General features: G+C 45.0%; 1 protein-coding gene across 6 annotated transcripts; it reads left to right on the top strand.

Annotated features, from left to right (window-relative positions):
• Positions 1-27852, top strand: TMEM251 (transmembrane protein 251). Of its 6 annotated transcripts, XM_033953151.1 has the most exons (3): positions 1-255; positions 16668-16732; positions 26208-27852. In XM_033953151.1, the coding sequence occupies exon 3, from the start codon at positions 26224-26226 to the stop codon at positions 26617-26619; it is 396 nt and encodes a 131-aa protein (XP_033809042.1). In that variant the 5' UTR covers positions 1-255; positions 16668-16732; positions 26208-26223; the 3' UTR covers positions 26620-27852. The 6 variants fall into 6 exon arrangements, with proteins under 6 accessions (XP_033809042.1, XP_033809041.1, XP_033809039.1 ...); XM_033953150.1 differs by lacking the exon at positions 16668-16732 and having other exon boundaries at positions 10-255; positions 26208-27848; XM_033953148.1 differs by lacking the exons at positions 1-255; positions 16668-16732 and adding an exon at positions 624-676.

Genomic DNA, 27852 nt, shown 5'->3' with positions numbered 1-27852 from the left:
CCCTGTAAGAGATACCCTAAGAAAGCCGAGAGGCGCCAGGCGGTAAACCGCCGAGGCCTGCAGAGGGCGCTCTCGGCATTTCCAACCGCTCCCTCCGCCTGCCCCGCGCGCCCGTCCTCTTCCGCCGCGGCGACGGGTGCAGACGTCACCCGGAAGTGTGCGTCTGGCCGCCAGATGAGGCGCTTTCCGGGGCCGGGGAGGGCGCGGGAGGAGAGGCGGCGGCCGGTTCCCGGGGTTTCCTTCCTTCTAGGCACGGTAAGCTGAGGGCGGCGACGTCCCGGGTGGCGCCAGCTTCTCGCGGTCGCTGCTGTTTTCACGTGCAGCTGCCCTTCCTTCGCCCCCTTCTCAGTTCCCCCTCTTGAGACGGAGCACGGTGCTGCTCCCCCTCCCCGGGAGAGGAGTCCTCCTCTCCCCCCCCTCCTCTAACTTGCACGTGCTTTCAGGGACCCTCCAGCTTCCGACCACCCACCTTTCTGCTTCTTCCAAGGAGGCTGGATCTAATTGCAAAGCCTCTTTCCTACTGGCAGTTCATCACTAGTGTCTGGCAATGTTTTTTTTTATCTAGACCAGTGGCCTGAAACTCAAACCCTTTCTTTTGGATTTGGAGGTACTTTCAGGGCCTCAGGAAAAAAAAATGGTTAATGTTCTTATTAAAGAAATGACAACTTTGCATGAGGTAAAACTCTTTATTATAAATCTTTCCTTTTGGCTAAGTCTTAATAATAATATTGTCATTTATAACTAAAGAGACATATGATCAAGAAACGGTTTTGTAAATTTTACTTTTGTGATTATGCTAAGCACACCGAGGGCCTCAAAATAGTACCTGGCGGGCCGCGAGGTTGAGACCACTGATCTAGACTGTGCCCTGAGGAGATTTCAGAATTTTACTTTATTTAAAATTAAAAATAAAAATTTCCTTCCTAAGTATACACTAAAATAGAAGACGTGTGTTCTATACACACAACAGTCTCTCAGTGTTATGAGCATCTGTGTGTGGGTAAGGATACAACTGCCCAGATAAGAAAATAAGAATTGCCGCTGCTGGGTGAGACCAGTGGTCCATCGTGCCCATCAGTCTGCTCCCGCGACGGCTCCTAGGTCAAAGGCCAGTGCCCTAACTGAGGCCAGCCCTACCTGCATACTTTCTGGTTCAGCAGGAAATTGTCTAACTTTGTCTTGAATTTCTGGAGGGTGTTTTCCCCTATAACAGCCTCTGGAAGAGTGTTCCAGTTTTCCACCATTCTCTGGGTGAAGAAGAACTTGTGTTTGTATGGAATCTATTCCCTTTTAACTTTAGAAAGTGCCCTCTCGTTCTCTCTACCTTGGAGAGGGTGAACAACCTGTCTTTATCTACTAAGTCTATTCCCTTCAGTATCTTGAATGTTTTGATCATTTCCCCTCTCAGTCTTCTCTTTTCAAGGGAGAAGAGACCCAGTTTCTCTAATCTCTCGCTGTATGGCAACTCCTCCAGCCCCTTGACCATTTTAGTCGCTCTTTTCTGGACCCTTTCGAGTAGTACCATGTCCTTCTTCATGTACGGCGACCAGTGCTGAACGCAGTATTCCAGGTGAGGGTACATGGCCCAGTACAGCAGCATGATAACCTTCTCTGATCTGTTTGTGAGCCCCTTCTTAATCATTCCTAGCATCCTATTTGCCCCTTTTTGCTGCCGCCGCACATTGCACGGATGGCTTCATCGACCTGTCGACCAGCACTCCCAAGTCTCTTTCCTACGGGGTCTCTCCAATTAATGCCCTGGATATCCTGTATTCATGTATAAGATTTTTGTTACCCACATGCATCACCTTACACTTATCCATGCTGAACATTTGCAATGTTGCGGCCCATTTCTCAAGCGTGTTTATGTCACGTTGCAGATCTTCGCAACCCTCCTGCGTCTTCATTACTCTGAATAACTTAGTATTGTCTGCAAATTTAATCATCTCACTCGTCGTACCAATTTCCAGATCGTTTATAAATATGTTGAAGAGCACGGGTCCAAGCACCGAACCCTGTGGCACTCCACTGGTGACGCTTTTCCAGTCCGAGTATTGTCCATTTACCCCCCACTCTCTGTTTCCTATCCGCCAGCCAGTTTTTAATCCAGTGAGTATTTCACCCTCGATTCCATGGCTCACAATTTTTCAAAGTAGTCGTTCATGCGGAACCTTGTCGAACGCCTTCTGAAAATCCAGATATACAATGTCGACCGGGTTACTCTTGTCTATCTTTCTGTTTACTCCCTCGAAGAAGTGCAGCAAGTTTGTCAAGCAAGATCTTCCTTTGCTGAAGCCGTGCTGGCTGGTCCTCATCAGATCGTGTCCGTCAAGGTACTCAATGATGCGGTCCTTTATCAGCGCCTCTACCATCATTCCCAGTACCGAGGTCAGACTCACCGGTCCGTAGTTTCCCGGATCACCCCTTGAACCTTTCTTGAAGATCGGCGTAACATTCGCCACCTTCCAGTCTTCCGGAATCCTTCCCTCTACTGGCTCAGCTGATTACAGCGCTACCCTCCTGTGCCAGTTCAGCTGATCAGCAGCTCCAGTTAATCCTGTTGGTTCAGTTAATCATGGCTTCTGCTGGCTCAGTTGACCGCAGCTTCAGAGCCACAATCAGCTGGGCAACAGGAGAGCAGGAAGGAGCAGCCTGCAGGAACCACTGGACCTGCTCAGAAGAGCTGAGCCTACTGATTTCCTCTTCTGACTAAGTGCCAGCTACAGTTCCTTCCCCCTTTTATTGGGCTACTCAGAACAAATACGTAGCATGCATACCAGAGGAGCTTCATCCCCTTTAACATCTTAGTCCCTCTTCTTTGAACCTTTCCTAATTTTGCTACACCTTTTTTTGAGATATGGCGACCAGAATTGAATTCAGTACTCAAGTGCACCATGGAGCAATACAGAAGCGTTATAATATTCTTAGTCTTATTTACCGTCCCTTGAAAACTAATGGCAGAGCAATGTTATTTGTATTTTGTTATGCAGTAGTTATCCTAACTTGAGCAACAAAGCAATCAAGGCTTTGTTACTGTTTGGATCTTCTTATCTTTGTGACCTTGGATTTTCAGCTCTGATTAAAAACAGAATGACTGTAGATGGTGGATGATAAAATGCGTGTTTGCTTGGTGACTACTGAGCTGCATTTTGAGTTAATTTGCACTCAATACGAGCATGTTCATCGCATTGATTTAGCAATTCTACCTACTTTAGTTTCATCATTGTTACAATCACCCATACCTGGCTTAAAGAAATTTAAATAACTCTCAAATTTAATTTTTTTGTTGGTTTTGCAATTTTATAATTTCAGTTGTAATGTGCTGTAAAAACCCCCCACATTAGCTCTGTTTAGTGTGCTGCGAAAAACATTTGCTCCATTTTGTGTGCTAAAAAAAGTTTGAGACACTGCTCTAGCAGAAAGACAGCTCAGCATTTCTTTGGCTCAGTCCCTTCCCCCCTTCGGTTTCCAATTCAAGACGCCCCACCCATTATTTTTTAGTGTTGGACTGTATCCTCTATGGGTGTAGAACTGTTACAAATTATTTAGTTTCTGTACCTGGCTTCCCAGCCCAGCTGAAGGTCTATGATGATTACAAACTATTACAAGTAAGAGAAACTAGAAGATATTTGTGGCATGGTAAATTTCTAGAACAATTATATTTTGTCTGAAAAAGGAAGGAGATGCAGTATAACTCCTGACATATAGTATGCCTTGCAAAAGAATATTAGCACTTTACGCTCACAGATTGAGGCATGTTTTTCTGTTTGTGCAGATAGACTGTTTTGTTTACAAAAATTTCCTAAGTGAACCTAGTCTCTTTATGCCTGTTTAAAAAATGTTCTTTTTTGAATTTACTGGATTATTTTACTGTTTTTTTTTTTTTTTAATTCTATACATTTTGAGATGAAAATTGTTACTTTTGGGTTTATATTTGTTATAATTTATGTATTTTACTTGATTTATTGGGAATGTCTTGCAGTAACCCGCTCTGGGCTTTCTGGGAGAACGGGCTAAAGAAACAAATCTGTGAAGATCAAGTGGCATCGAGGACTGTTCCTGTTTATTTATTTATTTTATTCGATTTCTGTCCCGTCTTCCCAGTAGCTCAGAACGGGTTACAAGCAAACATTCACAGTGGAATACATTTGGACAATACAAAGACTATACAGCAACTTAAGTATAGGTTAAGAATGGAGAAGTGGGTGCAGGAGGAAGGGGGAAATTTAGGGAGCAATGGGGGTTGATTGCAGTTGGAATTTTAGTTGAAGAGGAGGGTCTCAGCTTTCTGGAAGGTCATCAATGAGTTCTGTAATCTGATTTGCGGGGGGAGTTGGTTCAAGAGTGGGGGATGAAGTGGCTCTAGGAGCGTTTGTGGGCAGTTTCTGACCGGAGAGACCTTCCTAGGGGATGCATAGGCGTTTCTCCGTTCAGAGTGGAGGAGGCGGGTGGGAATATATAGGGTTAGCTTGGATCCTATGTAGGCCGGGGTGGTGGCGTAAATTCTTTTATGCAGAATAAGAGAGTTGTTACAATAAAATATTAAAATCGAGGAGAGACGAGATGGTGTCATAGCGGTAGGACGTGTTTAGAACTCCTCCTGCCTGTTGGAAATATTTCCTGCTTGCGGCTCTTAGGAGTGCAAATATGCCTAAAAGGGTAGAGTGGCTGTTTCAGTCTTGACAGCCTGAACCTACCTTGCTGAGACAGGGCGTTCTTATGGGCTTTGTGTCATCTTCACTTCGGGGCGATCCTGCTGTGCCAGACGCGAGGGAGGCGTCGGCACTGGGAAGCGAGGTTTCGCTTAGCCCCTTGGGACCAGCTCCTCCCTTGCAGCCGAGAGAGAGGAGAATACCAGCAGTAACTTCGGTGGGGGGAGGAACGCTGCCTCCAGAGCCATTGGGCATGAGCCGGGGACTCCCCAGGAGTCCCCGGCTGGAGAATCTATAGCAAGTGAGAGGATAGCCTTAGCAGAGAGAGGTGAAGCACCAACTATTCAGCTGAGGTTACACTGGATTCTATTTGGACTGCGTTGGGACTCCCTCTATAAGGGAATCTTCCCTCTTGTTCAAGTTCAAACCTCTAAGTTAAATAAGTTTGAAGAGGAACTAAAGCTACAAGGAGAGAAAATTAAAGGACTGGAACAATCAATTCAAAGTGTGCAAGCCTCATCTGGTTCTATATTATAAGATAGGTTGGTTTTATTGAGGAAAGTAGAGAATTTTGAGAACTTTATGAAGCAATTGAATTTTAGACTTTTTGAACTTTCCTTAGGTGACAGTGTCACCTAAGGAAACATTTTACAAATTCCTGAAAGAAGTGTTTAAATATCCAGATGAAGCACTTCCAGCTTTTAGATAAAATATATTTTTTGCCGCTGTTTTCAAAAACAATCTTCCTCTTCTGACCCTGAGACTCAATCTCAGGTAACAACTTTGAGTCCTTTCAAATATATTAGAAAGTTCTCAAGAGGAAGTTATTACATGTGCTACACTTCTTGTGACATTTGTGTTTCAACAAGCTAGGGAAGCACTCCTTCACTTCTTTTTTAGGAAGGGAGAAGCTTTGTTTTTGGAAAGAAAAATCTCTTATGTTTCCTGATATTTCAAGAACAACGCAAACAAGAAGAAAAATGTTCCTGGAAATGAAAGATGTGAAATCATTGGGGGCTAAATTTCAGTTATGTTATCCGTGTAAATGTTTGATCTATTTAGATCAAAATACTTATGTGTTTTATGAACCCTCCCAATTACAATTTTTCTTAGAAGGAAAGGGGGTGGTAATGCAGGGAACCAGGTGAATCCTATTGATTGATCCATTAAATAATCGAGGATGACTTCCTACTTTTTCTTTTTTAGAATTGTTGGATTAAGTTTTACTCCCTCTGATATGTGAAATTGTCTCTCCAGAATAAGGACTGTTAAGGAGTCTTAAAAAATTATTTGTCAAACAGATATATGTTTGGAATAGTTATAATTTTTATTTTTTTCTTGTAAAATGATAATGCTGTTGTGTACATCAATAATTTTTATTGTTGAAATATGAAAATAAAATTTAATAAAATGAAAACTACAAAATCGGTTAGTTATGTTTGCTGTTGCAAAGTTCTGCTGGCTTTTACAAAGCTGCATTCGAGGTTTCTACTGTGGGCCGGTGAGGTTAATGCCCCGATGCTCATAGATTTCCTGTGCATTTACCTCGCCAGCCCAGGGTAAAAACCTTTACCGAAGCTTTGTAAAAGGGAGCCTTTAACAAAGTAATACTGCAGAATTGACAACTTTTGTTTTGGGTTCAATTTTCCTCGTACTTGACAAAAGGCATGTCATTGTTATTTTATTTTCCTTCCTTAAGTGTAATGCTGGAGGACCAGAATTTGACACCCCAGTGTACTGTTCATTAGTCTCTGACAAACTTCTTGAAGAATCTATGTTATCAAGCCTTGAAGGTTTACTACATCCTTAATATATTATATTACATTACATTACATTGGTGTCTTCTATCCCGCCAATACCTTTCAGTTCTATGAGGTTTACAAAAGAATTGGCCTGGGCATTCCCAGGGAGATTACAAGGTTGATAGTTGGAAAATGCATTAGGATTTGGGGAGTTTGGAAGGTTTAGTTAGATCAATTGACAAATTTCTTGAATAGCATAGTTTTCAATTCTTTCCTGAAGGTTTTGTAGTTGGGCATTGTGGTCTAGCCTTGTTGCTTGGTTTGCTAATAGTCCGTCGTATAGAGCTAGATTCACTAACCTGCCCGAATCGGAACAATCCATTTCCGATTCGGGCAGGTCTGACTGATTCACAAATCAGTCGTACTGAAATGGGGGCGATCGGAGGAATGCCCCCCCCATATACACTGAAAAGTATATAAATGTTTGTAGGAATCTCGTGTTAATTTTCTTTATTGGCTGGGGTTTTTTTTAAATTTGTGTTAGCAAAAAGTTATGTAAAAGCCAAGATAAGGAAGTAACGATTCACTTTTCCTCTGTGACTATCATATGATTTCTCAAAGTCAGTTTCTGATTAATGTGCACTTGTTTGCCTTGAAAAGAAGAGTCAGCCAGGAACAGACTTGCAATTGTGGGTAGAGTATGCCTTCTGAAACCTGTTTAGGTGACCCCACAGCCAGGTGAGTTTTCAGGTGCCTGCCAAAAATATTCATGAAATAAAATATTTATTAGAGATCCAGACTATACAACATTGTTTACATTTTTTACTCAACACAAATGCTCTAAACAGGAGTATACAAATTACAAATACCGTATATACTCGAATAGAAACTGGGATTTTTGGCCCCAAAAGTGGGGTTTATATTCAGGCCAGCGCCCCCCTCCCCCAAATTATTGTAGGCCGCCACCAGGTTCTGCACCCTGTCCCCCTCCCTGCCCTGTCCATCGTACCTCCTCTGCCAATCCCTGGTGGACCAGAGGTGCAGCGGGCAGAGCAAGCTTTCCACGTTCCTGCCCCACTGCTATTCCGGTTGGACAGTGGCTGCCGTGAGATTGGGTTTCCTCAGCCACTGAGTGATTTCCCAGGGGAGCCTAAGGGGGTAGGACTAGAGGTACTCTCAGAAGATGAGGAACCTGTCCAGGAAACTTTTCCAAACACCCAGAGAGGGGGATAGGCGGTGGAGAGTGAAGAAGGGGAATTCATGGAGACAGAAAACGACTATAGCCCCAGTGACACAGGGTGGGGGTGGTGCAGTGAGGCTGAGGCAGATTTAAGTGCCAGAAGAATGTATGGAAACCTGATTTAGAAATTATAAGCTGTGAAAGTCCTTAGAGGGGGAACTCATTGCTAGAGAGGAAAAGCAGTGGCAGAGAAAACGTTTTTCTTCTCTTTGTTGGGAAAAGTTGGGGGAAGAAGGGCTGGCACCTGCAGTGCTCAGCCAGTGTTGGCAAGAACTGGTGCTAATAGAAACCAGCTGCCCTAAGGAGGGAGTATTGGGGCATTTGAGAGACTGGAAAGCATGTTTGATTTTGGTTTATCTTGTTTGCTGACAAGGACTGTCCAGTCCCTGAACTTGAGCACAGATAGAGTGCACTGGACCTAAAGGGAGGAACTATTGTTTATTTGGAATTTTTCTTTTGTCTTAATAAACCCGGTGAAGTTTTGTTTGAAAGAAATCCAGTGTCCTTACACCAACCATATAAAAGGCGCATCAAAAATCTTATCTGTGGTCCTTGCCGGGGTTTCCCACTTACCTGGGGCCTGGCCCGGCCACAGGAAGTACAGTATTCTCCCCAGAAATTTTTTCCAGCCGGGTGGCATGAAAAAGTAGCTGGGTGGGGTGGGCGAGACAGGGAAATTTGATGGTGGGGAAAATTAAGGGCTCCTTTCACAAAGATGCGTTAGCACCTTAATGCGCGGAATAGTGTGCGCTAAATTGCCGCGCATGTAGCCGCTACCGCCTCTTAAGCAGGCGGTAGTTTTTCAGATAGCACACGCTAATCTGGTGTGTGCGCTAAAAACACTAGCGCACCTTTGTAAAAGGAGCCCTAAATGTGTACTATTTTTATTAATTATTATTTTCCAATGTTCACTATTGCTTCCTTTTTTTAAGGTTTGACACTTGTGCCAGAATATTTTTACTAAATTTAAGAAGTATCCAATTCTAGAAGTGAATAATTAGACATTCGCCCTCTTTGGTCTCAAACTCAAACCCTTAGTGGGGCCACATTTTGGATTTGTAGGTCCTTGGAGGGCCACAGAAAAAATAGTTAAAGTCTTATTAAAGAACTTACAACTTTGCATGAGGTAAAACTCTTTATAGTTTATAAATCTTTCCTTTAACAGTTAAAGGAAAGATTTATAAACTATAAAGAGTTTTACCTTATACAAAATTGAATTAACTATTTTTTCTGCAGCCCTCACATTTAAAGTTTAATATCTTTCCTTTCTCAAAACTGACACATTTCAATCACTATATTGAAAATAAAATCATTTTCCCTACCTTTGTTGTCTGGTGACTTTATTTTTCTGAAAACAACGAACAGACTGCAGATAATGTACAAGATGCAGGCGTTGTTTATTAGTAAATGCAGTAATATACAACCTTATAGCCAACCAAGGGACCCGACACGGTCCGTGTTTCGGATAACACGCCTTCCTCAGGGGTCCATGGTGGTTAAGGTATAAAGCAAACTGCATAAAAGATAACAAACATACGCCAATCACGATCAAATGGGGTCAAGTAAGTCTTACACAATGCCATTTGATCGTGATTGGCGTGTGTTTGTTATCTTTTATGCAGTTTGCTTTATACCTTAACCACCATGGACCCCTGAGGAAGGCGTGTTATCCGAAACACGGACCGTGTCGGGTCCCTTGGTTGGCTATAAGGTTGTATATGTTACTGCATTTACTAATAAACAACGCCTGCATCTTGTACATTATCTGCAGTCTGTTCGTTGTTTTCTGGTTGCTGTTGTTTACTGCAGACTACGTTGGACTTTCTTTCTCCCTTTTGTGCATCGACTTTATTTTTCTGTGCATTTAACTATGTTTCCAGGGTCTTCTTGTCCTTTGACTGTTTTTCTCTCCGTCTTCACTTTCTGCCTTGCATCCATCTTTGTTAAGGACAAATCTTTGTTAAGGGACTTGTGTATAAACACTAGTCAGTAAAGTAGCTATGATAATGAATGAGAAACTGACTATAATGGTGATAATTACCAGTGAGGAGAAAGCAAATGACTCTTTAGAAAAATGCTCAGAGAAGTGAAACTCTGAAGGGGGGGTGAAAACCTCCTCTTGAGGTAAGAGTTTACCGTCCAGTCATTGCATTAACTTGTGAAACATCACTCTCTGACCACTGGTAAAATATATCAATTGTTAAATTATTCTTGCAAAGTCGACATGAAATGTTCAAAATTTCTTATGCAAAAAATCTTTCTCGCTGGAAAAATGATGCAATGCACTTATCTGTGAAATACTCTTAGGGATCTTAGGGCTCTTAGGGGTCCCAACCAGTGTTCCCGCTAAGCTGCGCTGGCCAGCGCTCGCGCACAAAATATTACATCGCAGCGCAAAGTTTCTCTTCACAGCGCACACTCGCGTCGGTAAGGTAAGGGGACGCATTGGGGGGATTGCACTTCCCCACAATTGCCATGCTTCGGTTCCTCTTCTTCCTTCCTTCCTCCCCCCCCCCCCGCGGGACCCTGCGGCACCATCAACTCTTACTCCCTCTAATGTCGGCCCTGCAGCTCCAGACTTCCTCGCACCTTCTCCCCTCCCCCTTTGGATCGCTATTATTTTAAATGTTATAGCCGCGGAGCTGTATCCATCAGTGCAGATGTCTAACCTCGGCCTGCCCCGGAACTCTTACTGCAACAGTGACTTCCTGTTCCTGCCTAGACGGGCGGCTGCTGCAGTAAGAGTTCCGGGGCAGGCCGAGGTTAGACATCTCCACTGATGGATACAGCTCCGCGGCTATAACATTTAAAATAATAGCGATCCAAAGGGGGAGGGGAGAAGGTGCGAGGAAGTCTGGAGCTGCAGGGCCGACATTAGAGGGAGTAAGAGTTGATGGTGCCGCAGGGTCCCGCGGGGGGGGGGGAGGAAGGAAGGAAGAAGAGGAACCGAAGCATGGCAATTGTGGGGAAGTGCAGAGCTGCAGGGAAGAGTGTTGCGGTACCCAGCTGGAGGGAGAAGGAAGATGAGGGAGGGAATTAAAGGAGATGCCAGGGCTTGGAGCGTAGGAGGAAGGTATGCCAGTCTAAGGGAAAAGGAAGGGGGAGATGTGAGAGCATGGAGGGGGAGCGAAAGATGGAAGAAAAGGAAAGGAGAGAGATGCCAGAGAATCAGGGAAGGGGAGATACCAGACTATGAGGAGAGGTGTGGGAGAGGGAAGGCGAGGAGAGAGATGCCAGACCAATGGGGTGAAAGGAGAGATGGAAGGGGGAGGCATACAGTTTCTGGAAGGGGCATAGAAGGAGAGAAGATGCCATATAGGGGAAGAGAGACGGCAGACAGTGGATGGAAGGAAGAGAGTTACAAGAAGATGAGGAAAGGAGAAACCACAGAAGACAAAGGTAGAAAAAAATTTCTATTTATTTATTGCTTTAGGAGACATGTGTCACTGTTTCTGTGAAGCATTGTATGCAGAGTCCAGCTGGTTCAATTTAACCTTTGTCTATGTATTTTTATTTTATCCCCCCTTTTACAAAACTGTGAAGCGTTTTTAGCACCAGCCTTGGTGGTAGCAGCTCTGATGCTCAGAATTTTATGAGCATCAGAGCTGTTACCTCCGTAGCTAAAATCCACACTACAGTTTTGTAAAAGAGGGAGGGGTTAGTTTGTGATTACATATTCCTTACTAGGCGAAGGTGTTTTCTGTGTTCTGTGTGTTCGAAAGACATGGTTTTCTGTTAGGATTGACGGTGTAGGATTGATCTGTGCTGGTCTGGCTTGTTTAGTTTTACAATGGGTGTATTGATGTACTGCTCACTGCAATATGTAAGATGCTGCCTTTTCCTAGGTACTCATGTGTGACGTGTGGTTTGTTACTAAAAATCATGTTTTTCTTACAGATGGGGGGGGGTGCCAAAAAATGATGGGCCCCGGATGTTACATATGCTAGGTACGCCACTGTATGTAAAGATACCAGAAAGCTGGCGTAGCAAAAACTTCTAAGTTTTGAGTATTTAACCCTCCCACAATCTCACGGGCACTCGTTTCAAGTTTATTGAGATTTTGATTTAAACGCAATATCAAATATTTTCAATGCGTATAACAAAAATAAATTTGGGGAAATAAATAAAACCATTTGAACCAGTGTTCCCGCTAAGCTGCGCTGGCGTGCGCTGGCGCACAAAATATTACATCGCAGCGCACACGTTTCTCGTCACAGCGCACGATCGGAAGAGGCGTACGGCAGATGGCAGGGCGGCGAGAGGAGAATCGGGCGAGTTGGCTCATAACTTGCTGGCGCCCGATATTTTTGGCTCACGGTGAAAAAAGTTTGCTCACAACACCCGCCCGCTTAGAGGGAACACTGGTCCCAACGCGGCCCCGTTTCGAGTTCTGCTTCAGGAGACCCAGATACACTTTTTAAACCCTCTGTGCATCTGGGTGTATCTGGGTCTCCTGAAGCAGAACTCGAAACGGGGCCGCGTTGGGACCCCTAAGATCCCTAAGAGTATTTCACAGATAAGTGCATTGCATCATTTTTCCAGCGAGAGAAGATTTTTTGCATAAGAAATTTTGAACATTTCATGTCGACTTTGCAAGAATAATTTAACAATTGATATATTTTACCAGTGGTCAGAGAGTGATGTTTCACAAGTTAATGCAATGACTGAACGGTAAACTCTTACCTCAAGAGGAGGTTTTCACCCCCTCTTCAGAGTTTCACTTCTCTGAGCATTTTTCTAAAGAGTCATTTGCTTTCTCCTCACTGGTAATTATCACCATTATAGTCAGTTTCTCATTCATTATCATTTGCATCCATCTTTGGCATTAACTTAATATTCAATTTTTTTGTTTTCTTTTCAAAATCTATGTTTCCATGTCTTACCTTCCCTTCTATCTCTCTCTTCTTCTGTCCCTATTTCCATGGTCTGCATCTCTTTCTTTCCTTTCTCTCCATCCCTCCCTCCTTCCTTCCTTTCCCCTGGTCTGGCATCTGTCTCCTTCCCTGCCCCAACTTTTTATTTCTTTCACCCTGCCCCAACTTTTTATTTCTTTCACCCTGCCCCTTCTTTCTTTCTCTCTCTATCCATGCCCCCATTCTTTCTATATGTCTGTCTTTCTCTCTCTCTCTCTCCGTGCCCCCTTTCTTTCTCCATGCCCGCCCTTTCTCTCTCCATGCCCCTTTCTGTCTGTGTTCCGTTTCCCTTCTTTCTTTCTGTCTCTCTGTCCCCCCCTTTCTTTCTTTACTTCTCCCTGCCCTCCCCAAGCCACCACCATTGGAGAACAGGCCGCCACCGCCGCAATCGGGGAACAACCTGCCGCCGCCACAATCGGGGAACAGGCCGCCACCACAGCAATTGGGGAACAAGCTGCCGCCACCACAATCGGGGAACAGGCCGCCGCAATCGGGGAATAAGCTGCCGCCGCCACAATCGGGGAACAGGCCAGTGCCGAGGTCTTAACTCTCCCTGCATATCTTCCCCAGCACGGATCAACCAATTCACGCCACCCGACGTCAATTCTAACGTCGGGGAGGAAGTTCCGGGCCAGCCAGGCAGCAATTGGCTGGCCCAGAACTTCCTCCCCAACATTAGAATTGAACGTCGAGTGGCGAGAATTGGGCGGCTCCGAGCTGGGGAAGATATGTAGGGAGAGCTAAGACCTCGGGCGCTGACCTGTTCCCCAATTGCGGTGGCTTGGGGGAGGGCAGTGGGGAAGGGAAGCAGATTGGGGACCCCTGCTTTAGGCAAGGACAGATCGCGGGCCGCAAAATAGTCCCTGGGGGGCCGCATGTGGCCCGCAGCCGCATGTTTGAGACCACTGGTATAGAGGTTTAAAAAAGGGAAATGCGTTAATGAAATCATTAGGTTCAATCTAGCCATTTATTTCTGCATGAATTTAAACAACTAAAAAAAAAAGATAAATATAGCTCATCCAGTCATACAAGAAACATCTCTACAGCACCTCTAATAATATTTTGATCACTATATTCCTTCCTGAGGTCTCACTGAGGATATGAAATAGATGTGATCCCCACTTCCAAACCTCTTCCACATAATTTGAAGGAGACCTGTGTGATCGCACTACAGCAAAATAAAAAAGTAGCAGATAAAAATCAAAGTGAGAGCTAGGCAAAACAGTTTAGGTAAAAATGCAGGTAATAATTAGCAATGTATTAAAAATATTTTATTTTTATTTGCTTATAATGTCATTTGAATGCTGTTTGATGTTAATACAGCTTTAATTTAATTCATTATAGTGTGTGAGGGGGGACAACACCTACATCAACAGTAAAGTTAGCATAGGGTCATTAAATCCAGTGGCGTACCTAGTATATATGACAGCCAGTGCTGATCATTTTTGAATAACCCCCTCCTCTATATAAAAAAAGTTATTTTAGTAATAATCCATGAGTTACACAACAAGGGTGCACCTAGGAAAAGGCAGCATCTTAAACACTGCAGTGAGCACTAGAACACCAACACATGCATTGTAAAACTAAACAAGCCAGATCCTGCCCAGTCAATTGATCCTGTACAGTCATTGCTAACAGATAGCCATGTCCTTTTCATACACACAGAACAGAGATACACCCTGGCCTAATATGGAATAATCACAAATAAAAATAGAAATATGTAGTCAAAAAACAAACGCCAATAAGCCAGACTCTGCATACAATGCAACACCACAGAAACAGTGACACGTACCCTAATACTGTGCAAAATATAAAGACAGTAGATGTAAATTTGAAAAAACTGCTACATAACAATCACCACTTTACAAATTAACAAATATAAATAAAACAGGGAAGAGAGAAATAAGAAAATACCATTTTATTGGACTAATCCATTTTTCAATTAGTAGTAATTAGCTTTCAGAGGCCAAATCTTTCTTCAAGACAGTACTGTATACTGCTGTTATGGTATCCTGTCCTGACCTGAGGAAAGGGGTTTAGTCCTCAAAAAACTGCCTTATTTCCATTTTCTATTGATAAACTTTAATCAATTCAGTTACAATACTACTTGATTCTACATAAAGCAACAACAAATTGTTTTTTCCACCTTTTGTCGTTTCTGCTTTAATCATCTTCTCTTCACTCTCTTCTTTCTATTCAGCGTTTGTCCTCGCTCCCTTCCATGCAACATCTGTCCTCTCTCTTTGCCTCTTCCACCCAGCCTTTGCCCTCTCTCTCTCTCCCTCTTGCATCCAATGTCCACTCTCTCTGCCCTTTCCATCCAGTGTCCGCCCTCTCTCTGTTCCATATGGCATCTTCCCTCTTTCTATGTCCCAATAAACTGTATATCCTTTGCCCTTTCTCTCCTTTTGTACTCTGTGACCTTTGTACTTTGTGCCTTTGTACTTCTGTGCCCTTTCTCTCCATTTCAGCTTCACCCCCTCTCCATTTTTTTTGTCTCCACCACTTCCCCTATGCTCTGGCACCTCTATCCCCTTCTCCCCCCCATGCCCTGGCATCTCTCTCCTCTCCTTCCATCTCCCCCTTCCACTCCATTATCTGGCATCTCTTCTCCTTCCTTTCACCTGGTCTGGCATCTGTCTCCTCCCCCTCCCCCCATATGCCCTGACATCTCTCCCCCCTCCATGGTCTGGTAGCTCCTTTCCTTTCCCTCCCTCCTATGGTCTTGGCATCTCTTTCCTCTCCTCTCCCTTCCCTGGTCTTCCTTCTCCCCTCTCTCTCCCCAATTGTGTGCAGCAGCAGCACTTCTCTTCCTCTCCCCCCCTCCCCAATTGCATGTTGCAGCAGCATTTATCTTCCCATCCCACCCCTCATGCCCTGGAATCTCTCTCCTCTCCTATGTCTCCCTCTGCTTCCTTGCTCTGTCACCTTTCTTTCCTTTCACTCTGGTCTGGCATTTGTCTCCTTAGTTTCCCTCCCCTCCCCCATGCCCTGGCATCTCACTCCTCTCCCCTACTCCCTCCATTATCTTGCATCGCCACTCCTTCCTTTCTCTCCCTCCTTCCTTCCTTTCTCCTGGTCTGGCATCTGTCTCCTTCTCCCCCCCCATAGTCTGGTATCTCCTTTCTTTTCCCTCCCTCCTATTGTCTTGGCATCTCTTTCCTCTCCTCTCCTTTCCCTGGTCTTCTTTCCTCCCCATTGGGTGCAGCAGTAGCATTTCTCTCCCCCCTAATTGGGTGCAGCAGTAACAGCATTTCTCTCCCCCCATCACTTCTCCCCCCCCCCCCGCCTCGGTCGGCAGATTCGCTACAGGCTAAGGAAGGAGATAGGCCAGCGACGGAGGTAAGCTTACAACTTGGAGCTCTTCCTTGCTTCGGGCCTTCCTCGCTGCTGGGTCCTGCCTTCATGGAAACAGAAAGTAGGCAGGACCCGGCAGCGAGGAAAATCCGAAGCAAGCAAGAACACCAAGTTGTAAGCTTTCCTCCCTGCCCTATCTCCAGCCTTAGCCTGTAGCGAATCTATTTCTGGGACCTACTTCATTTCTCTTAGGTACCTTCTCCCTCCGTTAGACAGCAGCAGTTACTGAAGCACGCAGCTGCGAGCTTCCGCCTCTCCTCTTTCCGATTGGTTTCGCTTTGTGCAGGAGCGTCTTGTGCGATAAGCTGCAGAACAAAAGTAAACACGACGTTGGGGTTCTTCCTGTTTGTGCACTGGGTCATAATGAGCATGCAGCCCCTGCCTCCAACTGCGACTGTCAAAATCGACCAGCAGTAGGAAAATTGTTTAAAAAAGTAAAGCTGAAAACCCTTTTTCTGGCGCTTAAAAAAAAAAAGTCAGGTGGAGGCGAATTTGCAGCCAAGATGACAGCCGGGCGGGGCGCCCGGCTGAAAGGCGCTAGGGAGAACACTGAAGTATGTTCTATTAATGTTTTTGATTACAGAAATTACATGCATATTAAAGACTGCAGAAAATCAGCTTCTGATCTTATGGGTGCAGCAGTTGTGTATGAATCTATGGAATGTAATCTGCCCTATGAAAGTAATCACTTTGCTCTTCAGCATTTTCCTTTATTCGCCCTTCCTTGTCTTACGCTACTGATAGTGTACTTCCTGGTTCTTAGGATCAAGACATATACCAAGGGGAAGAGAGACTGCTCAAAAAGAAACCTTTTATGGATTGATTTAGGTAGGCTGTAACTTCTAAAATGTAAGGTATATAGTAATATAGTAAATGACGGCAGATAAAAGACCTGTGTGGTCCATCCAGTCTGCCCAAAGCAGTGTTGAACCAACAATATAGTAATTATTCATTTTACTTGCTAAGTTCCTCTATAACAGGGGTAGGGTACTCTGGTCCTTGAGAGCCGTATTCCAGTCAGGTTTTCAGGATTTCCCCAATGAATATGCATGAGATCTATTTGCATGCACTGCTTTCAATGCATATTTATTATTCATTGGTGAAATTCTGAAAACCCGACTGGAATACGGCTCTCGAGGACCGGAGTGCCCTACCCCTGCTCTATAACAAATTGTTTTTGTAGCATACAAAAAAGGACACTTGGCCTTTCCCCGTTCCGCCCACAACCCTGCGCCACTCTCAGCCCCACCTCCCACATTAACCTCGTCTCGTTTTCCCTGAGCTTGAGGCTGTGTCTAGAGGCCCTCTGAGCATGCACGGACATCGACGCGATGATGTCACATGCCTATGTTAATGTCTGCACATGCTCGGAGGTCATCCAGATGCGGCCCTGGGCTCTCATGCTGATGAACATTTACAGAGGTAGAGGAGAGGAAGAGAGGTGCCTATGCCAGCAGTGACAGAAACATGTACACGTCATCTATTCTTCAATCCCTGGTGGCACGCTAATGTGCCGTGGCGCACAGTTTGCAAGACATTGCTCTATAAGATGTTCTCCCCTCCCCCGTGATAGGCAATGGGAAGCCACTTAACATAGTGGTGAGAGGGAATTTAAATTTTGGGTTATTGGGTCTCTCTGCAGTGTTGGTTGAAGTTTTCAACCCCTTGGTCTTATATACTAACCTGCAAAAATCTTCTGGTTGCTACTCATTTTTGTGAAATTTTTCTACAGGATGCAGCTGAATTCTGGCACATTTCTAACATTTCAAGGAGGTGAACTTGATCTGGCAGTTGCTGCTTTTGCAGAGAGCCCCAGTAACCCCAAATTTAAGTTCCTCTCACCACTATGTGTAGTGGCTCCCCAAATGTAGGGCATAAACAAGTGGGAAAAGGTTTGTCTCAAGAGTCCTCGTGGTATAGTGCGGTGTAGCTTCTCCCCCAATGCAGAGCTAAACTTCCTCCTTATCAAAGCCCCAAGCCTTCAACAACTGAAAAAAATCAGATGTTCATGCCATCTCTTCAGATCCTCTGACTCAGCCAAAAGTTTGGGGGAGGAGGCAATAGCAGCCTGATGGCTGCTGCGTTCAAAATGATGGAGTCTGACTTCTAGTGATAGGCTTGTGGTACTTCTGCTGCAATTAGACCACCAAATAAGGTGGGGGGATTTATTTAAGCATTTTAGCCTTTGGTCAGTGCTGTGGCACACTAGATCACCAGGGCTTAGTATGAGACCATTTATACCCATATTAGAGCTGAGAGGGAGTGTGGGTGTTAGGAGGCCTCTAGACTAGAGAATGACACGGGGAAAAAATCTGTCCCTGTCATAGCACTGTCCCCGTCCCACCGTCCCCATCATCGCCATTCCCTTCACCGCCCTGTTACCGCCATCCCATTCACTGACCTGTCACCGTCCCCACAGCATCCATACAAGCCTCAGTACTGCAATATTTAGCTTATTCCTTCCTTACAAATCAAAGTTCTGGCTGCTGAACTGGAGAAAGAGATGTTCAGCTGGCAGGGCTTTGTTTATAAATTTTTATCAACACAAATAATATATTACTTTATCCTGAAGCGAAAATAGAAATATAATTTTTTTTTCTGCCTTTGTTGTTTGGTTTCTGCTTTCTTCATCTTCTCATTCAATTCCTTCCATCCACTGTTTCTCTTCTCGCTGCATCTTCCATTTGCTCTGTTACTGTGCCTCTCCGTTTCTGCCCCCTTCCAAATTGGTCTGGCACCCTTCTTCCCTCCGCTCCCCCCATAGTCTGGCATCTCTGTCTTCTTCCCTGTCAGCATCTTCTCCCCACTCTCTGTTCCCCATTTCCCTTCAGCATCTTCTCCCACTCTGTCTTCCCCATTTCCCTTCAGCATCTTCTCCCAATCTCTCTTCCCTATTTCTCTTCAGTGTCTTCTCCCGCTCTGTCTTCCCCATGTCCTTTCGGCATCCCTCTCCCCATTCTGTCTTCCCCATGTGCTATCAGCGTCCTTCTCCCCCCTCTGTCTTCCCCATGTCCTTTCAGCATCCTTCTCCCCCCTCTGTCTTCCCCATGTCCTTTCAGTGTCCTTCTCCCCCCTCTGTCTTCCCCATGTCCTTTCAGCATCCTACTCCCCCCTCTGTCTTCCCCATGTCCTTTCAGCATCCTACTCCCCCCTCTGTCTTCCCCATGTCCTTTCAGCGTCCTACTCCCCCCTCTGTCTTCCCCATGTCCTTTCAGCATCCTTCTCCCCCCTCTGTCTTCCCCATGTCCTTTCAGCGTCCTTCTCCCCCCTCTGTCTTCCCCATGTCCTTTCAGCGTCCTTCTCCCCCCTCTGTCTTCCCCATGTCCTTTCAGCATCCTTCTCCCCCCTCTGTCTTCCCCATGTGCTTTCAGCGTCCTTCTCCCCCCTCTGTCTTCTCCATGTGCTTTCAGCGTCTTTTCTTCTCCACCCCACCTTTTCTCCCTCCCTGCCCCTTATCTTCGTGGCGCTTTCATCCCCCCCTGCAGTGAGAACACCTCTTAGCCACCCCCCTCCCCCCCGGACAACAGGCCCGGTCCGACAAACCTCCCTGCCCTTTATCTGTGGCCGGCAATGTCTAAACTGCCTTCTTACAGCAGCCGGAGCGTTGAAGTTGCATATGGCTACCGGAAAGGTTGTCTCTGATGCAACTTCCGGTTGTGTCAGAGATGACCTTTATGGCAGCCACACACAGCTTTGACGCTCTGGCTGCTGTAAGAAGGCAGTTTAGACATCGCGGCCACGAAGGTAAGGGGCAGGGAGGGAGTAGGTAGCACTTTAAACTCGGCGGCGGTAGTAAGGAGGGAGGAAGCACGATAGGTGACTGCATGTTCCCTCCCTTAACTTCGGGGACAAGGCCATTCACCGCTCCACTGTGTCATTCTCTACTCTAGACCCAGGGACCTGAGGCCCCATTGACTGAGGGGGGGGATCCAGCAGGTTCCTTACATTGCAACAGCAACCATGCAGGGGTGTTTAGTGGCAAAGCCTTTTTTAATATACTTGTTTGCAAAACCTTTCATTCATGAGCTCTTGCAATGCAAATCCATCCAAAGTAGCTCATTAGTGAGAGATTTATAACATTTGCACTTAGAAAATTTACATGTTTACATACTGTGAAGTGACTGGAAAAGTGCATGTCAGGTGAAAGATAAAGCAAAATGCATTTTTAGCTATTTTTCACATGAAACACACTGGTCAATCACATCGCACTTGAGTACATGCTGGCTCTTCAGTATCATATTTTACTGAATATAGACATTATTTTCTAAGAGGCTTCTGCAACTTTGGCATGTATAATCAGTTATATACTCTGAGGAGTACAGTAGATGTAGATGTACTGTAGTGTTCTCTGTCTTCTCAAAGCTGAGCATGCCAGAACTATGTGAGCCTATTCTGTTACATCTACACAGGAGTCCATACTTTAGCTGTTGATTTCCACTTCTCGCAAAACTGTGGAAGGGTATCCCTTTAAGATCTTGAACTTCTCCCCTTCTGCAGTGGAGAATAGCTTCCTTTTCAGTTTTTCCTTTTGCAAGCAAACTCAGAAGGTGTATTCTGATCTGCTCTGCTTCATTTTGTTATTTTGGGGTATTTTTCCATCAGTTTTTGTGATTCTTCATGGCTTCAGTGCTTGGAGGTCCCCTTCTTGGGTTTACTCTGCTGGGGGAGAGGAAGCAGTCCTGTGTGGGTGGACTGCTGTTCCCAGGCGAATCTCATTGAGTACCTTTGGAACCAGTCTGCTTTGTGTCTCTTCAGGAGGTCGGAGCGGCTCCTGGAGTGGCTCGCCTGCTGATTTCAACAGATGCTTGAGCGTAAGCTGTGTGGCCCCTGAGTAAGAACCCCCTGGGTATCAGGAAGTCAGCTGTGTAATTTCTCCCCCTCGAGGGTGAAAGTCCGCAGTCGTGATCTGTCCAGTTGGCAGCCAGAAGAATTCCTTCAAAGCAAAGTTTGACAATATCTGAGGCAGAAATCCTTTCCCGGCAAACAGGCACCAGAAATCACAGTGACTACTCCATTATTCCCAATGGGGAACACCTGGGGAGAGGGTCTGTAAATTTCAGTTTTAGAGGTAACTGGGGGTTAGAATTTGGTTTCCCCTCCTCCAAAACCTTAAAATCACTATTTTATATTTTTTTATCTAGCTAAAAGGCCCATTTTTGGTGTGTTTTTCTTGATGGTGGAATTTTAGCAATCTATTTTAAACTTAATTTTTTCAACCTCAAAACCACTCGTTTTTGTAAGTCTGCCTCTCATGGATGCCCCAGATTTTTCTAGTCCCAGATCCTGCGTTTTTTGCACAGATTTGCCGATTGAGGAGCAACCGTGTTCCACATGCAAAGGGATGCGAGAAGAAGGAGCGGGAGCTTCTTGCTCAGCCCCCATTCAGTCCTCCAAGTCCTTAGAACCCCTGAAATCCCAGAAAATCTGATCTAAGGGGAAAAGATTCTGCTTAGATGAACCGAGCAGCTTGGTGGCAGATGAATCTCCTCTTCCCTAGTCTGGGGTTGTTAAAGGAATCTCAGGTCCCCCTATGCAAGGCTTCTCTGATTTTGTCAGTCTCTTTTGGATAGCCTACTTAACAGGATTGGGAACCGCTGCGCTGCCTTTAGTCACTCCTGCTCAGCCTAAGGGGGGATCCTTCTCCCAGGCAGGTGTTCCCACCTTCCAAGTGTCAGTGACCCTTCGGAGCAGGACTGAAATGACTGGAAGTTCCTTTCTATGCCTGTATTATCGCAGGGCTCTTCTGCAACAGTGGATGATGTGGGATCTCTTATGGAGTCCAGTAGCCAGGAAGCAGGAGGAGTGGCATATCATAGTAATGAACCTTCAGTGCGTCTCCTTTTCAGATCAGCTTCAGTTTCCTTTGTCATTTCTGACACCCTATTTATATTGAAGCTTGATGCCCAGCAGCCCTCCACCTTGCAGTGTTCCATCATGTGTGGCACTTACGTACAGAAACCTTTTTCCTGCTCTTCCATAACTTATCTCCTTAGTCACTGACCAATGGGAGGTGCCTGAAGGCTCCCTTAAAGTGGCCAAGGCTCTATCTAGGCTCTATCGTATGGCTCCAGATTTCCAGCAGCTGTTTACACAGCTGAAACTGGACTTCACAGTAGCGCATGTGACCAAGCGCACCTCCCTTCCTAGTGAAGGTGGAGTAATGCTGAAGGACGCACAGGACCATAAGATGGATGTGATCCTTAAAAGACAGTTTGAAGCACTGGCTTTCGCTATCAAAGCTGCAGCAGCTACCTTCTTGGCACAGGCCTGCCATACCAGACTACATACTAGACCCTTGGAACTTGGGCACTCTTGTCCCCACTTAAGTGGATTATGTGGCCATTGCTCTTTATGACATCATCAGAGCCCCGAGTAAGGTTGCAGCCTACTCCCATTTCTGCCCGCCAAATACTCTGAATCAGACAATGGGCGGGCGACTCATCCTCCAAGGCTACTTTCAGTAGATTACCCTTCAAGGGGCAGATGCTGTTTGGCAAAGGGCTAGAAGGCCTCGTGGCCTTTATGGTGGATTGCCGCCCTGAATCCCTCCCGGATAGTAGGAGCCATTGACCTGCTGGGGGAGGTGGGGGTGGAGGCAATTTTCATGCCTCTAAAAGATCTTGTCAATTTTTTTTCTGGTTTTTCTTCTCAGAGGCCCTTTCAGGGGTCCAGAAAGGGATTTGGCAGCTACAGGCGCCAACAACTTGGCTCGGCCTGCAAGAAGCACCTATGACACCAGGACGATGGTCTCTTCTCATATCGGTCAGCATCTGTCAACATTCTGAGAAAAATGGGAACAGATTTCAGCTCTGACTGCTGAGTTCTGGACATTATCAGGGAGGGGCATAGGATTGAGTTTTCTCGACCTCTTCCAGATCTGTTCCTCGACTCTCCCATTGGATGGCCGGAGGAGACCAGGGTCAGAGCAACCAGTTCCCGAAGAAGAATTGTGTTCAGGCAGATGCTTTTTATACTTCATGGTGTCAAAGAAAAACACAGAAGATTGGAGGCCCATTCTGGATTTGAACTCTATAAATGAGTCCCTACAAGTCCCCCACTTTTCCCATGGAAGTGGTCCGCTCCGTTATAGTGGGGGTGGCTCTGGGAGAATTCCTTGCCTCTCTGGATTAACTGAGGCATATCTTCACATCTCTATCTTTCTGACTCACAGGAGATAGCTGAGATTTCACGTTCTCCAGTGATACTTCCTAGTTTGTGGTGCTCCCTTTCGTTTTGATCACAGCTCCTTGCAACGTTACCAAGGTGATGATGGTGGTTGTAGCAGCCTACCTTACTTGGACGATTGGCTGATCATAGCCCCCTCTCTGGATGACGGCAATTGCATGGCTCAGCAAGTGGTGAGCCTCTTACAGGACCTGGGCTGGATAGTCAACTTCCCCAAAAGGCAGCTACGGCTAACCCAGTGCTTGGAATATCTGGGAGTCCACTTTGACATGGTGCAGGGCTGTGTTTTTCTTCCTGAGCCACGCAAATAGGTGCTCAGGAAGCAGATCCTAGTGATCTTGGTTCTTCCGAGCCCCACAGCCTGGCATTATCTGCAGGTGTTGGGCTTGATATCAGCCTCCTTGGAAGTGGTGCCCTGGGTGAGGACTCATAAGTGTCCTCTTCAGTACTCCCTTCAGTCCAGATGATCTCTGCAACGTCACTCTGCAAATGCTGCTCCCCAGGACAACGGAGGCGAAGTGCAGCCTGCATTGGTGGCTCCAAAGGGAAAATTTGGTGAGGGGCATGCCTCTCAGAATCGATATGTGGGTGGCCCTCATGAATGATGCCAGCCTCAGCGACTGGGGAGACCCTCTGCTGTGGTCACCCTTTCCATGGCAGGTGGTCCCTTTCAGAATGCAAGTGGTTCATAAATCATCTGGAACTGAAAGCCATTCAGTAAGCTTGTCAGGGTGTTTTCAGACAATGCCACCACAGTGTTTTATGTGAACAGACAGGGAGGCACCAGAAGCACTTCCTTTGCTTGGAGGCATGGATGTTATTCCAGTGGGTGGAACTTAACTTACAGGCCCTCTCAGCTGCCACATAGCAGGAGTAGAGAACATCCAAGCTAACTTTCTCAGTAGACAGACTCTGGATTCTGGAGAGTGGTTGCTGTCCCAGAGTGTGTTTTCCCTCATAGTTCAGACTTGGAGCAGACTGGACATGAATTGCGAAGGCAGTCCGTTTCAACAGTCGAAGAACCAAGTGAGGAAGTGCAGGGCTAGACGTCCTAGTTAAGCCTTGGCCCACAGAGCAGCTTCTCTATGTATTTCCACTGTGGGCCATTGTGGGTTGGATCATCTGCAGGATAATAACACATTGAGGTTTAGTGATCCTGGTGGCCCTAGACTAGCCTTGAAGACCTAGGTATGCAAATCTGGTGCGTCTGCAGAGAGGCAGGTCTCTGAAACTGTCTATTCATCCAGGGCTCCTCAGTCAAGGCCTGGTTCTGATGGAGAAGCCAGAATACTTTGGTCTTATGGCATGGCTCTTGAGCATGTGGCCTTGATTTAGAAGGGTTATTTGGAGGTTGTGGTTATGACTCCTTAGGGCAAAGAAGTTTGGTTGGGGCTTATGCTTAGACCTGGAAGACTTTCCAGTTATGGTGCACCAAGGAGCAGGTAGAGGCAGAGAGGTTTCCCATTCCGGTGATCCTTACTTTCCTGCAAGCCGGTTTAATCTCTCAAAGTGCAGATAGCTGATATCTTGTGCTTTTGGGCTTGGAGTGGCCTACTGTCTCTGGCTTCTCACATGGATGTCACTCGTTTTTTGAGGTGGGCTGTCAGACTGAGACCCCTGTTGCTCAGACTGTTCCCATCTTGGAACCTCAATGTGGTATTGAAGGGCCTAGCCCATGCTCTGTATAAGCCTCTTTCGGAGGTTTCGTCAAGACAGTGTTTTTGGTTGCCATAGTCTCAGCAAGAAGGATCTCAAAATTTCAGGCCCTCTCTTGCAGGGAGCCTTTTCTCCATTTCATGGATTCGAGTGTTTCTCTGCACACAGTTCCTTCCTTTCTTCTGAAGGTGGTTTCTGCCTTCTATGTCAATCAGGAACTTCGTTTGTCCTACAAGTACTGCCAAACAGGTTAAACATTTATATAAGCTGGATGTGCACAGGACCTGGCTTATCTACCTGGAGAGGACTACTAACTCCAGGCTTTCTGATCATTCGTTTGTGCTGACCAGTCACTTGAAATGGGACAGGCCAGCTTTCATTGCCAGATGACTTTGCATAACCTCTTCTACCCACATTTCCTGCAGGAAACAGCCTCCTATTTCTATTGCAGCATATTCTACAAGAAGTGTAGAAACCTCCTGGGCGGCTTCCCAGGCTGTTTCACCTGAGGAAATCTGTAGAGCAGCTACTTGGGCTACACTTTTACAAAGTTCTACATAGTGGATGTGGCAGCTCAATAGGATGCCACTTTGGGGTTCTTGGTTCTGCAGGCAGGCTCATTGTCTTTCCCTAGACATTTGGCACTGCTTTGGTATGTCAATAAAGTATGAACTGTGTATGTGTAACAGAATGACAGATTGGGTTCTTACCTAGATAATCTGGGTTCTGTTAAGATACAAAGGTGTCTGTACAGCCCTCCCAGTGCGGATTTTTTGATTCGCCTGATTTCTGCCTTGGACATTGCCAGTGTCTGTCTCGGGACCTTGTTTACTGTGTCTAAAGTTAAACTCCTGCTAGTTGCACTTTGCAGACTGGCTGTTAGTTACTCATTCATGTGAATGATTTATTGTTCACTTTTTGCTTTAATTGTTTATTAATCATTGTTCTATTTCCTAAATTCAGAGCAGAGCAGAATGTTGTTTGTCTCTTTCTCCTTTCTTATGTTTCAGTGGAGTTTGGTTGCTTTGGTACCAACTGAGGAGGGAGCTGTTCTTCATTGCAGAAAAGATCTTCAAAATCTAACGTGATATCCTTCTATAGTTTTGTGGGAAGTAGGAATCTAAAGTATGGATTCCTGTGTATCTTAACAGAACCCAGATTATCGAGGTAAGAACAACCTAATCTGTTTTCTACACTCATAAGTTTTGTTTTATCTGCAAAATAAAAACAAACAAACAAAAAAAATAGCAATGCTCAATGCTGGGAGAGTTCATGGGGAGCTTGAGCAGATTATTATAAAGTTTGTATTGCTGTTTCATAGCATAGCAGACTCACATTTATGTCATTGCAGAAATTAAATTGTGGTTTCAGCTTGCATATGGATTTCCACACCCTTATTAATTGAGATTGTAGGTATTTTGGTAAGTGTACGTATGCAAATAATTATTTTTTTGAATTGAAGGGACAGAGCATGGAGAATGATGAACTTCCGCCAGAGGATGGGATGGATTTGTGTCTGGCTCTACCTCCTGGCGAGTGCAACCACTTTTTACTATGTCTTTGAAATAAATGAAACCTACAGCAGACTGGCACTGGAGCACATTCAGCAGCATCCACAGGAGTCTCACGAAGGAACCACATGGACCCATTCCTTAAAGGATCGCCTGCTCTCCCTTCCTTTTTGGCTGTGGGTGGCTATTTTTCTAGTTCCTTATTTGCAGCTATTTCTGTTTCTCTATTCCTGCACACGAGCTGACCCTAAGACTGTGGGTTATTGCATCATTCCCATATGCCTGGCTGTTGTCTGCAACCGCCACCATACGTTCGCTAAAGCCTCTAATCAGATTAGCCGACTGCAGCTGATTGACACGTAGAGAAATCTGCAACGGCCATCTTTTCTCCAGAAATGGTGCAGGCTTCAGATGAAATCAAACTGACACTCTCAGAGCCCCTGGCTGCAGGCGCTTTGATTTCATATTTCAAATGGTGAACTAAGAGTTAAAGAAGGAAATAATGTTGCTTTAAATCTGGTAAATCATCTAGCATCCTGCTGAAGTCTTAAGGATGGATCGTCTTTCAACTTGCCTTTTGAAGCCAAATCAAGGACCTTTCAAAATTCACATACAAAGACATGCATTCACCAGCTTTGATTCTGTTCCCTTGTGCCAAAACTTGTTGGCTGCAAATGTTTTCTTTTACCTCTGTCAAATTCATACAAATTGACTTCTGTTGAGAAAACTGTGTAAAATTAAAAAAAAAAAAAAAAAAATGATCTTAAAAGAGAATTTTGAGATGTAGTTTTGTTTACATATCAATAGTACTTGGTAAAGCAAACTTTGAAAAGGTCATTTGAAAGCAACTGTGCCTTTCATTTCTTGGACTAGGCATGTTGAAAGCCTGATCTAGGCTGTAAGACACCAGGGCTTCATGCCTTCTGCCTGTATACTGTTCCCAGTGGCTGACCTAGGATTTCCTCTAAGTCTAGTTACACTTCTGCTATTGCTGTTTCTGGAGTTCTTGGCAACTTTAGTTTTTAACTCACTATTCAAAGGAAATTTAGTACTAAAATACTGCACCCATAAAATTATTACTTTAAAAAAAATCACATGCAGTGTATAATTCAAAAAGTTCCAATAAAGATTACCGGAATTATAAAAAAAAAAACCAACAACAACAAAAAACTAGATTACTATATCCAACAACTAATGGTGTGTGCACTGCTCCAACATACAAGTCATGAATTGGAGAAGGAACCATCACAGCGCCACCAAAGTTCCTTCAATAATAGCACTGTCAAATCTATGCTACTTTATCTGTTATATTGCATAAAAATAACTATGTTGCAGATGACATTACAATATTGCTTAAGCATGGCATAGTTCTTAATAAGCTCCACAATAGCAATACTTAGCTTGTGTTGAAGGAATATTCTCACTAGGGGTGGCATTGCTCCTCATAATATTCCATATCTGTCAGTTCTCCAATTCATGAATAATTCCTCGTGTCTAATTATTCAAAAATCCTCCCAAATTATTGTTCATATAAGTTCATAATCCAAAGTGTTTCATTTAAAAACTGCAAAAGGCCAACAAAGACAAAACAATACA

Source organism: Geotrypetes seraphini, chromosome 7, assembly GCF_902459505.1.
Source record: "Geotrypetes seraphini chromosome 7, aGeoSer1.1, whole genome shotgun sequence".
Classification (NCBI taxonomy): domain Eukaryota; kingdom Metazoa; phylum Chordata; class Amphibia; order Gymnophiona; family Dermophiidae; genus Geotrypetes; species Geotrypetes seraphini.
This window is presented reverse-complemented; position numbering and strand designations above follow the sequence as displayed.

Excerpts from the sequence above, each read along its gene's own strand:
- TMEM251 (XM_033953147.1), top strand. The coding sequence starts at position 3,586 with ATGATGATTACAAACTATTACAA. Across the intron at positions 3,609-26,207 it reads ATGATTACAAACTATTACAA|GGACAGAGCATGGAGAATGA; the intron begins GTAAGAGAAACT and ends TTTGAATTGAAG.